Here is a 12,277-nt window from a genome sequence, read left to right as displayed (position 1 = left end):
GTGAACAAAACACAGACTACTACTCAGAGGTCTGTGGGATGGAATACTGCATCTTCCTTTGGCAAATCTAAGCTTTAAAGGGACAACCACCACTTTCAGTTATACCTGTGTAATCCCACTGACTCCAAAGAGGTGATAAAGATGTGACTAAGCAGGCAATTTGGCCCCATGTCTTTCTGTTATGCTATTCTTTGACAAAAGGTGTCAACTCTTGTTACAGTAAGTGATTAAACTTGCATGAGAAGTACTGGAAAATTGTTTTCCTCTGTGAACTGATGGGTTTCCAACCAGGACAAATATGCAGCTCAGCTAAATGTTAGTATAACTGAGGAGAGCTACAGCGCAGATTATAATATAAATAACTAGTTATATACTTGAAAGATGCAGGGAAGAAATTCACTAGTCTGAAAGCTCCATATAAGTTGTAAATAGGAACATGGGGATTATCTACTAGATCATTATGTTTGTCCCATGCTAGTGGAAGATGCAGCAGACACAAAGCTGGTGCCACACTTATTCTTAGACAAAATGCCAAAAAGAACCACCACCCATAAAGATTTATGAAATTACCTAGTTTCCACAGTAGATGTATCGGGCTATCTGTGGTACACTATTTTCTACTGCATTTGTGAGTTATAAAGATCTGCTCTTCAGGTCACTTTCTTTGGAGGGAATCACCACTAGACAAATTATATCTACTATTATTTACTCGTTAACGCTGACAGAGAGCTAAGAATCGCACAAGACAAAGTTCTAGCCCTGAGGAGAATAGGCTGACTAGATAGATAACACAGACCAAATTGGAGACTCCAGAGGCAGTTTCTCTCTTAGAGCAACACTTCTATTGTTTTGTCCATGGAGAAAGCAGCACATTTTGTTGACATGAGCTAGCATTTGTGAATTTTGAAGAAGAAGTGAATCTGAGGAGGAATTTCAAGGAGACCAACATTGAACAGGGGTGAAACTGAGAGCAGTAAGAAATGAGAGCAGAGACATGGGCAGGAGCGGAGTTGAATATGTATCAGAGAAACCATTACAAAGTCAATCTTTACCAATTTTGACCACACGATTATCATAGAGATTTCCTGTTCTAATTACAGAGATACACTGTAATGATGGTAGCCAATAAAGGCTTTGTAATGGTGACCACTCCAAATATGTGCATGAGTGTGCAGGCACAGTATGTGATGGCCAAGGTCCTGAGGATCTAGTCCAAGGATGAATTAATATAGTACCTAGTATATAATCCAATGACTATTTAAAAATACCATCTGTCCCAATTCAGCTTCTGACCCTGACTCACCATAGCACTTCAGCAGATGCTTAAGTCCAATTAAAGCCAAATGCTTAACTCTAAGCATGTGCTAAGGATTTTGTTTAACTGGGGAGTGTAAGAGTATTGTTTTTATACTTCTTTGTTCACTTTCCTGGGATGTAAGTGGTGCAATACATGCTTCAAGAAGTATGAAAATATTCTTTTCCCCAATGGTTTCTAACCTTATTTAGATAGTTTGATGATCTTTTCTGCTTACTAACTCCAGAAAGGCTGCCTCTGTAATTAAAGTGATAAACAGATATGTTCAATAATTAACAATATTTTTATTTATTGAGCTGCATGGGTAGATTAATTTTTAACATGGCTTTAAGTAGTGAATTTATGAAAAAGTAAGTGTTGCATACAGTGAAAACTTACTAATTAAAAGAAACACCCTTTGGCCACAGATTTAATTAATTAGTATTATATTAACATTACGACCAAAGCCAACTTCTGCTCTCCTCCTTGTCTCTGACATGATTCTTTTAATGTATATTCTTCAGATGACTACAGCAAAGGTATTCATTGTATTTCTTCATCCTCAGTGCAGGTACAAAATAGCTATAGAATGAGCTCTATCTGTTGATTTTAAGATATTGGGATGGGAATAGGTTCTGATTAAAAACTAGATCTTATGAACTAAGCCTAAATACTTTATTTCCCTCCTGAAGGCAGAGCACTTAAGCACGTGCTTAGCTTCATGAATGGAACGCCAATGGAACTTGCTTAACTTGTGTTAAGGTTGCATCTATGACAAAAGGCAAGGGTGTCCTTGGAGAAAAGGGGTGGGCTGGTTCTAGATCTGAGAAGTTTCATTTTTAGTGTATTCCATCGGAATAGTTGAGTTTGAGTCAGCCAGGCATAAAATATTGAGGCAATAATTATTATTATTTTTAATTAATAACAGTACATAATCAATAAGAATTATTATATACCGAGCACCAACAATGTTCTGCAAGTATGAGAAGCTAATATCAAAACTCACCACAACTGCAATGGGAGCACCATCAAACCCTAAAGGGTTTTTCAAATCTTTTATTAAAGTTGGCCAAGATATTGGATTTGTAAAGGGGTTTTGGATTTTCACTCTAAACATTTTGCACTGCTCTAAGCATACATTATTCCTGCACTTAGCTGGAATTATTTACTCTTTGCTCATTAGTAGCCATTAGGGAGGTGGCTGGACACCTGTATTTTACAATTTGGTACTTTAGTATTCAGGGACAATATGGGGATTTAGAATTAAGGAGGTTATTTGCATAAATGAAAACACGATGTTGGTATCTGGGGACAGATATAATCCTGCTTCCATATGTTTCAAGGGCGACTTGCAATGTAAAAATAGAAGATTATCTCTGAAGGTGAACAAGCAGAGAAATATAAACTAAAAATAATTTTGTATCAACTTTTGAAATTTCAAACTTTTAGAATGAGTAAAGTGGATACTGTGTACTATGAAATACTTTACAAAACTATGGGAGTGAGAACACTACAGAATGGTAGCAGCATAGTCAGAATGAGATGTCCCATGATTTTGTGATCTGACAAATATTTTTTAAAAATTGTAAATACATTTACACTTCATCTTTTTAAAGTTACAAATGTTAATTTGATTATATGGAATCTGATTCTCCTTTACACTAAGGCCCCTTCATATTTCTCTGGTAGTGTAGCGGGGCCTGAAAGTGGGTATAAATGTAAAATTTTGTGTAAAAATTAGTCATAAAAAAGAATCTAGGACCATATTGACTAGTCTGATATTGTATGTTGTATCCACTACTAAGAATAAAGGTTCCAGTTCAGCAAAGCCGTTAAGCATATGCTTAACTCCATCCCTATTTAGCAAAGCACTTAGGTATGTGTTTCCGTCTGATTGATGTACCTGGGGTTTATGCATGAGCTCACATATTTTGTTGAATCAGGGAAGAGAATAAAAAATAAATATTTAATTTAAAATAGAGAATTTGATTAAGGGGGGCAAGAGATTAGAAATGCAATTTATAAGCAGAAAAATACAAATTTCAACATTTCAAACACAGGGCCAGATTTCAAATCCAATCCACTTCTTTTGTTCCACACTTGCTATAATTAAAAAAAACTATACTAATGTGGAATCATTTACAAAATATTTCATAATTCAGCTCTGTAGATAGAGCAGAATTTTAAACAATGTAGCTTTATTTAAGACTGTATGAACAGGCTCTTTTTTAATTAGATTCCAATATACATCTTCCCCTTACAGAGACAATCATCTCTGTGTAATGATGAAGTGATACTCATGGTTGTTTGGTCATTTTCCAGCGCTGTCTTTGGGAAAACAAATCATTGAGGCTCTCAGGCCAGACATTTTAATATACTATATGCTTCTGGAGATATACTGTATTGCTCTGACTTATGCTATGACCTTCAAAGAGAGAAGCTCTAAAACACCATGAGGGATACATCTGTTATATTATTGCACTGTTATGTGTTAACCAGACATGCTAGCTAGAGTTGTTAATATAACAAAAGCACAACAGAGCTGGGCCAATCCTGAGGAAGAGTATCTGTTTGAATTATTCACTACATATGGCTGATGGGAAATGGTCACGAGACTTTTCAAGGTATAAAAAATGTTCGCTGTCCAAATTGGGACAAATTTCCAAATTGGGACAAAAAGTAAAAAATCTTGAAAATTTTCCTGACTGACAAATTGAAAAAAGTATCACAACATTGTATCAAAACACTTATTTGACGTTTATGAAATGTTTCATTCAAATTTTGATTTTTTTCCTTTTAATCTTTTTTTTTTTTTAGTATAAATTAACTGAAACCTTGAAACAAAAGGTTTTCTTGAACCAAAAAAAAAAAGGAAACTTTGTTTCAAAAACGTCAAAACAGGACATTTTTGACAATTTCAAATTCAAATGTCAAACCCTTTTTTCAACATTTTTTCAAGTCAGGAAATTCATCAACACCAACTTTTTCCCACAGAGAATTTCAGTTTTGACAAATTGGCAATTTTTGATGAAAAAACATTTAGTTGAAAATTTTCCAGACCCGCTCTATTACAAACATTGATTCACTTTGTTCACAAATATATTTGCAGAAAAAGATGTTGGGAACTGTTTTGCAAATATGTATTCATATGAGTATATCTAATCCATCTATCTAGGTTCCTATTTGGTGCTCATCACAGCGGCATCTAAGCACTGGTTATATATGTTCGGTATCAAGGAGATGTTTCCCATTATGAATAGAGAGCAGCAGCATGGTCCAAGGACATGCAAAGTGATTGAGGGCCAGCTGCCACAGACAGGATATAGTGAGCTTTCTGTTTGTTTGGTTTTTTGACCTAGGGTTTTACCTGTATATGGCCCCAGAGCAAAGCTAAGACTTTCAAAGTGATGAGTGATTTTGCCTCTCAATATTTGGGTGCCCAACTTGAGGCACCTTAAAGGGGCCTGATTTCCAAAAATGTTCAGTATCCACCTTCTGAAACATAGATCCCCTTAAGATTTCTCAAGTTGGGGACTTCGAAGATTGAGGCAGCCAAAATCATTTGTCACTGTTGACAATCTTGGTTCAAGTTTTTACTAGTGTTAGATAAAAAAAACCTGTTATAGTGACACAAAGTGGAAGTTGGAATTTGATCTGCCTCGTGATATCAGTTATGTTATTCCCAGAATATCTATGTTTGGTGGTGATCTAGGAAGCAGAATAGAGCTTGACTTTCAGAATCTTAACAGGGCTTGCAATACTGCTAGTTAGAAAGTGCTTATTTTGACCTGTAAACCTAGGAAATTGGATTCTGAAATCATTGAGGAAGAACAAGCATGGAATGCCACAATGTGTTTGTTTCTTTTTTTGTTTTGAACAGTCACTTTTGTGACCATAACCACAGATGACTGATTTTTTTTTTAATGCATTAAGCATTTCCATAGCCAGAGAATGAAGTCTCTTTATTTCATTTGTCTCACTGGCCAGACACATTAGGAAAAAATAATTAATGGACTTGGCCAATTTTAACATGACTCGATTATAACAATAGTTCTCCCAGGGAAGAAAGGCCTTTGAAAATTTTCAAGTGAAAATATAGTTGTATTTTATTGCTTTTGTATACCGATCTTTAACTTTCTAATGGGTCATTTTCACTAACAGTTTATCTTAAAGCAACATTTCCTCCATGGAGCTGTAGACTTGTTTCACCTGATAGCTTGTTTGATAATATTTAATGTGACTCTCTTTAATTCCAGTAATTTTTTGAATACTTTTTAGAGTCTGATTTTTATTCTAATGAAGGCTGCTCTTTCATATCGTATTAACTACCCAGTACTATTTTTTCTTAGCCATTAATTATATCACCTATACACTTCATCTTTTCCTCCCTTTATGACACTTACAAATGATAACATGACTTGAAGCAAGTACTGCCAAAAAAATAAGAATTCTACACAAATGAATGGCTATTTGATCATATTAGGTTATTTCTGTAACACTGTTTCAGGGACATCTGAAGCATATAGGTAAATGGGCTTTTGGATGAACAGGGAATACTGCAGAGCATTAGGGGATGTAACCACAACACTTAATTGAAAGCTTTAGTTACTCAGGGGCCTGTTATACTGGGCTGACCTGTACAGAAGTCAAAGTTACAAGAAGATCTGATTGTGATATCAACCAAGCTGACCATAGCATATAAGACAGTCTTGCCACTTGTTAATTATTGGTGCAATGACATCCAATTGCCCCAGGCTTTCCACTAAACTACAAAGTTATTATAGTTTTTCTAATAATGAAGGTGTTGTAAATAATATCCATACCTTGCCAAGGTCTTTACACACCCAAAAAAGGATTTTTTGTTAAGTATTAGGCACAAGAAGCACTTCAGTGAATACTGAGTCACTTGTGCTATTTGAATACAAGAAGGGAAAGGTACAAATAACCAGAACTATGCAAAACTCAGTGGTTTCAGTGAACATTTTCTGTTTCTTTTCACAACACCTGAGATCTGTTAGGCCGAAGGCCTGTACTCTAACTTGACCAAAGTAACAAAAATTCAACTCAGCTTGTTACATAAAATTGTTTATAAAAGTCAGCAAAGACAGACAGACTGGACTAGTTCAATTAAAAAGGTTTACTGAAACAGCCGAAGGACTGTGGTGAAATCATGTCTGTTACACCAGAGGAGCCCGAGACTGGAAATTAATGGACCAAAATTAGTATGTTGGAAAGTAGGCATAATGGTGGATAAAATAATAAGAGGATCCGATGCACTATTCCAACTATCTCCCGCTTTTGGGATCTTTAAAAAAAGACTTGGTTGGGGATCAAATGGAGAATGGATTCCTGGGAGATTCCAGGAGGAAAGGCAGACAGGCCTCTGACTCTCTGTAGAGACCCTGTACTTTGCTTGTGAGCCATGAGGATCATTATACTATCATGACACCCAGACCTCAGCACACCAACACACCATCTGACCCTTCTGTACCTGCAAGGACTCCAGCCTGATACACATGAGATACTGATCTGTCTTCCTTCCCATATCTGTTCCTTTCTGTCCTTCACTTTCTTCCCCCTGTCCAATCTCTCTCGGCTTTTCACCTAAGTTTGAGGGTTTTGCGGTGTTTTTTGCATATTTTTGCACATGAAACTTAATAATGAAGATGCTCACAGTCCCCTGCTGAAGGAATAGTTCAAAGACATTAAGGGAGAAATAATTCAAAGGCTGCAGTTCAACACAGTGCTACACCTGCCATAAAGAGCTTATGTTGGAATATGAAGACTATTCTGTGAGCGGGCTGGTTTTTTACTCTTTAAAATATAATATTTTCTTCTTTAGAAAATTATTATTGTAATTCATAAAGTGCTCACAGCATGCTGGATGAAATACAAGAAGGTACAAAGAAAAAATCCTTTCTAGAGCTTGTCAGAATTTTTCGAATGGAACAGTTGCTTTTGGAAAGATTCGTTGTGCAAAATCACTTTATGCAGCCCCCCACACACAGACACAGACACACACACACACACAAGAATACTTAAAGGGTTTTTTTGGGGGGTAATTTAGATTACTAATGGCCAATCTATTTGACAGAGGCAGGAGAGCTATTTGAAATCAACAGGGGTGCACAACTTTCTCAGAGGGTCAAGTAGTCAGATACACATTCACAAGCACATCAGGAAAGGTACCTACGTTGCATATATAAAACAGTCATGCAGGTGTAAAAAGGACTACAACGCTCCCAAATATGTAATTCAGCATGTAGAAGCAGACAGGGAAGACATTTCCTGTACACACCAATGATATATGTTAGAGACAGATGCTCTCTGTTAAATATACAGAAACACTGGTTTAAAATGAATGAAAATGTGTCAATGTATTTGTAGATTGAAACTTTTTTTACCCATAAGACTTCCTCTACGTGACTAACATTAAATTATTGCAGCCAGCAGCATTACGTCTTCGGTTCCATACTGTTAAAACACCTTCTAGAGACAATTCTATTAGCAAACACGGTTATTTACCTGTCATAGTCTTGGCAAATCTCCCCAACAGCAACCAATGCCTTCAAATACTCATTAGGCTGATACGGATGGATGTAGTGCAGAGAGCAGCTGTTCCTGGGATCTCCATTTGATGCTGTGAAATCGATGGCTACCTGGAAAAGAAAAGAAACAGTTGCTCTGTGTAGATGTTACAGTGCATAGGTATCTCCAGATCTGCCACATTTCTTTATCATATGCAGGGGCTGGATACCACCGTTTTAAAACAAAAATGAAACCAATTAATCAATTCTGCAATAACATTCCTTTTGTAGCACGGTCACAAGCAGTGTAGAAGTCAGCATAAAGAGCATCATTAGACTGAACGTCCTATATCACAATTAATTTTTCTAGCTAAGAAACGATATGTGGGGTGCATGCCTGTAATGCATCTGTTGAGGTTGTATATATAAGTATAATACTGTTCTTTCCTGTCTTAGAATGCTTGTTTTCTGACTAACCCTTCAAAGGAAGTTATAAAATAAATTCAACCAAATCAAAACTATTATTATATCTATAAGTATATCTAAAGTAAATGATAATGTTATGATATATGTCTGAAATTATGTAAGTGGAAAAACTATGAATTACATAATTATTCCATTTAGGGAATGATATTCTAATATAAACCTATCTAATTAATTAGCTCTAAGTTCTCTGAGTTTAATTAAATTCTTTCTAGTCAGGTGATTCCCAGTCTATAAATCTGTCTCTAGTATAAAATCTGTACAGAGTCAAAATCCCTAAACAAACATATTCCAAACCGGGTCAAATTCCTTTCTTCATTTCTTTGTTACTGCTTATTGCTATTATTATAATAATAAAAAGTCTAACTAGCCCTTGTACAGTGATTTTCCTCTTCAAAGCATTTCATAATCATTAACTTAATTAACCCTCTCCATTTTGCTGATGGCAGAAAGCTTAATGGTTGGTTCGAAGGCAAAAACAAAAATCATGTTAAGCACAGATTTTTATGCTGAATGCGCTCACTGTGGGTTGCGGGAGGCATCCAGCACTGAATTAAGTTTTAATTAACCTTTTAAAAATTCTGGTTTTCCTTTTTGAAATTCTGTTTGTACTTCCTGGATGCTAATGACATTCCAAATGAATCATTCTGTGACATCACAATCATAGACAGCATGAGCTGGAATGACATTTCTGACATTTGCAATGTTGCATTCTGGGATCTTTTCAGTGAACCAATAGGAACCAAAGGATTTCACAGAGGGAAATAACATTTTTTAACAACCGTATAGTTAGAGGTATTTTCTGATTCCCTTATCCCACAAAACATGGTAAGCGGTGGTATTCAGCAGAGAAGTCTGCACTTAACTCAGTTTTGCTTTGCAATTCACCTTTAAGCGACTTGCCCAACGTGACAAAGGGAGTTGTGTCATACTTGGAACTAGAACCCAGAAAGTCCTGGCTTCCAGATCTGTGCTCAGACCACTAGATGATATTTCCCTTTAGCAACATGTAGCTCCCCTGAAGAGCTCTATCATAGGCAAACATTCTGTGTCTAAGGGTGGATTTTCAAAGGGCCTAAGTGATTTCGTAGCACAAGTCAAGGTACTAACTTTAGGCTCCTAGTTTTGAAAATGTTGGCCTTTGTCTTGATTTTTAATATAGGAATTTTTAACTTGTAGAAATTTTGGCAGAGATTTTCAAAGATGACAAGAGCATTTGATGCCCAGTTCTCATTAATTTTAATGGCTTTTGGGCATACAAATCTACAGCTTTGAAAATCTCAGTCTTTGTCATTAAAAGTTGTGAGAGCCAATCAGAACTTTTAATCCTCACACCACTGATGCTCAGTTTCCACTCTGTGATCTAGAATGTTGTTTGCAGATTCTGTTTCATGTTCGATATCTCCTCCTCTTTAAATCTGTAAGAACTGGCCCCTTGATATCTGACTGGAAGAACATATGTTTTGTCATGCTACCAATCAGTGCTTTGTTTGATCAGCCTGGGAACATCTCTGCTGCCTTGACCAACTGCAGTCACCTCTATGACTGACACATCTATTAGGAGAAATGAATATAATTTAAGTGGGAAATAGGATTATCTTTCAGCCCCACTTCCCTATATAAACCTATGCAGCTATCCTGCCAGTGATTTTGTTTGTCCTGATATTTTCCCCACAGGTTTCCCCTTGAGAACTAAGTTAACAAAGAGAAAATTCACCACTTTTTACCTTACATGTATAACATTTTGCATCTATATCATCAAGATTCAAGCTGCCAGCTAGTCACACCTTTGAATAATGATCCTATTAAAATCTTCAGCGCCACAGCTATTGGAGATTGGGCTGTTGACAACCAGTTGATAAGCACAACAAGAATAATAGCAGGAGACACGCTCAGAACATTTTGAGCAGCTGTTCGCATTGTACACACTGAGCCAGATTCTCAACTAGTGTAAACTGGCATACTTCCATTGAAGTCAATGGAGCTATTCTGGTTTATGCCAACTTAAGGTCAGGCCCATTGAAAGAAAAAGTGAAAACAGGTATGGCGTGGGGAAGGAAGAAGAGCCCTTACAAACCAGGACATGAATTTATGGTCTTGTTTTCACAGAACAGAAAGTTTAAAAAAATTATATTTAGAAATGTTGGAACTTTTTGATAGAAAATTCCCAACCAGCTCTAGATTCTCCACCCAAAACCATTCTCCACTGAAAACCAGGGCTTGTTATACCTTGGAAGGAAGTAGGTATGAAAGGGAGTAGAGACTATGCCTTTTGCTTAATCTTACCAGTGTCCATACACGGACTCTGCTCACATTTGTATGAACCCCAACAACCTTGTGTTCCTTGCAAAATATGCTAGATCAAGGACTCTGGGCCAATATTTTCAAAAGCATGTGTCTAAAAACAGGAGTCTGATTCATAGTTAGGCACCTAAATCAGTGGTCTGATTTTCAAAAATGTGAAGCACCTAGCAGCTCCCAGCAGCTGATTTTCAAAGATGACAAGGCATCTGCTTTTGAAAATCTTGGCCTATGTATGCATATGGTTATTTAGTAAAACACTTATATTTTTGCTGAAATAAAATTAACTTAAAGATTTTGCATAGATTATAAAAAAATGATTGCTGTTCTACTCCCTGAACAAACATTTTCTCCTGTACCAGAATAAGAAAGGACAGGTGCTCTAAAGATGCAATAGATGTTGGCCTTTTCCCTGAAAACTCCAAAAGAGACTCTTAATGAGGTTGGAGTGACGTGCACCAGAAGGAATTGGACAAATCCTTCTTCTTGCAATGACTGTTTGCCAGGGTCATGTGGTGCTTTTTAACCAGAAGTGATTGCAGGATGTCAGAATGAGCAGCAGGTTGAGTGTGCAAGGCAGGCCTGTTGTTGGCGGTGTTCTGGGGGGCGTGCGGGCAGGAACCAGATTGAAATGCGTTTCTTGACTGGAAATTGTCCTTGTAGTACAGATTCACTTAATGCCTGTGTATTTACAGACCGTGAATACCCTCATTTCCTATTATGATGCTTTTATTAAACTTGTGATTTTGCTGCATGGTACAACCTTCTCAGCAGGTATCAGCAAAAGAGACACATGCTCCGTACACTGTGTTCTGGGTAGGAGAGGAATACGCTCTCGGTCTTCCATCATCAACTACAACTACAGCTCCATCCACAAATGTGCAAAGCATAACATCAGCTGTTTTCTCTGAATACAGTAAGGTCTTTAAAAGCTTTTAAGCTTTAAAAAATGCACCTCTTGGGACACAGAAGAAATGAATGATGAGTTCTCTTTTCTTGCGCTACTAATAACCTTCCACAAGAAACAACAATGCCACTCAAATGCTGATGCATTGTGTTGCCAAGGCTCAGTTTTGACCCTGCTTCTTGCTGAGGAGGATTTCTACGGAAAGCTGAAATGATATCTGCAATGGTTCCAAAACAGCAGCATGTAGCAGCTCTAGTTTCTTAATGTTCCTGTCTGACAATTTAAGGCACTCAGTCTTGTGTGTTAGGACCGAGACTGCATACATGTGGGGAAGCTTTCTGATTCTAAATGAAAGAATCACAGAAATTAGGGATGGAATTTGCTAGTCTAAACCCCCTGCCAAAGCAGGATTTTTTCCCTACAACATGTTTGGTCCAGTGTATCTTTAAATATCCCAGGTGTTGGCACGTCCATCACCTCCCACTGTTCAATGTGGGTATCCCACAGCAAAAAGATTATACACTCTTAGGAAGATTTCCATAATCTGTGTAAAGGTGTTTTTAATGCAAGGATAATTTCCTGCTTAGCCTTCTACCAGCTCAGTCAGCAAATTATCAGCTTGTCCTATTGTCTTGACCTGTTTGACCCAGAAGCGGTCCTGTATGCTCTTTCAGTTGCAGCTCTTAAAATGAGTGTTTCACATCCTTTCTGACATACTTTCTAAAGGGAAGAGAATGTCTTCTGACTGTAAACCCATTAACTTTG

General features: G+C 37.0%; 1 protein-coding gene across 1 annotated transcript in view; it reads right to left on the bottom strand.

The window, feature by feature from the left end:
- The window catches only part of CPNE4 (copine 4), a 335,322-nt gene that overhangs the window by 41,465 nt on the left and 281,580 nt on the right, over positions 1 to 12,277 (bottom strand). Inside the window, exon 12 of the mRNA XM_073333242.2 lies at positions 7,820 to 7,953. Coding sequence (XP_073189343.1) covers positions 7,820 to 7,953 — 134 coding nt within the window. The remainder of the gene's footprint in view (positions 1 to 7,819; positions 7,954 to 12,277) is intronic.

The sequence above is a fragment of the Lepidochelys kempii genome, chromosome 2 (assembly GCF_965140285.1).
Source record: "Lepidochelys kempii isolate rLepKem1 chromosome 2, rLepKem1.hap1, whole genome shotgun sequence".
Classification (NCBI taxonomy): domain Eukaryota; kingdom Metazoa; phylum Chordata; order Testudines; family Cheloniidae; genus Lepidochelys; species Lepidochelys kempii.
The sequence above is the reverse complement of the archived record's forward strand: the minus strand, read 5'-3'. Positions and strand labels throughout refer to the sequence as shown.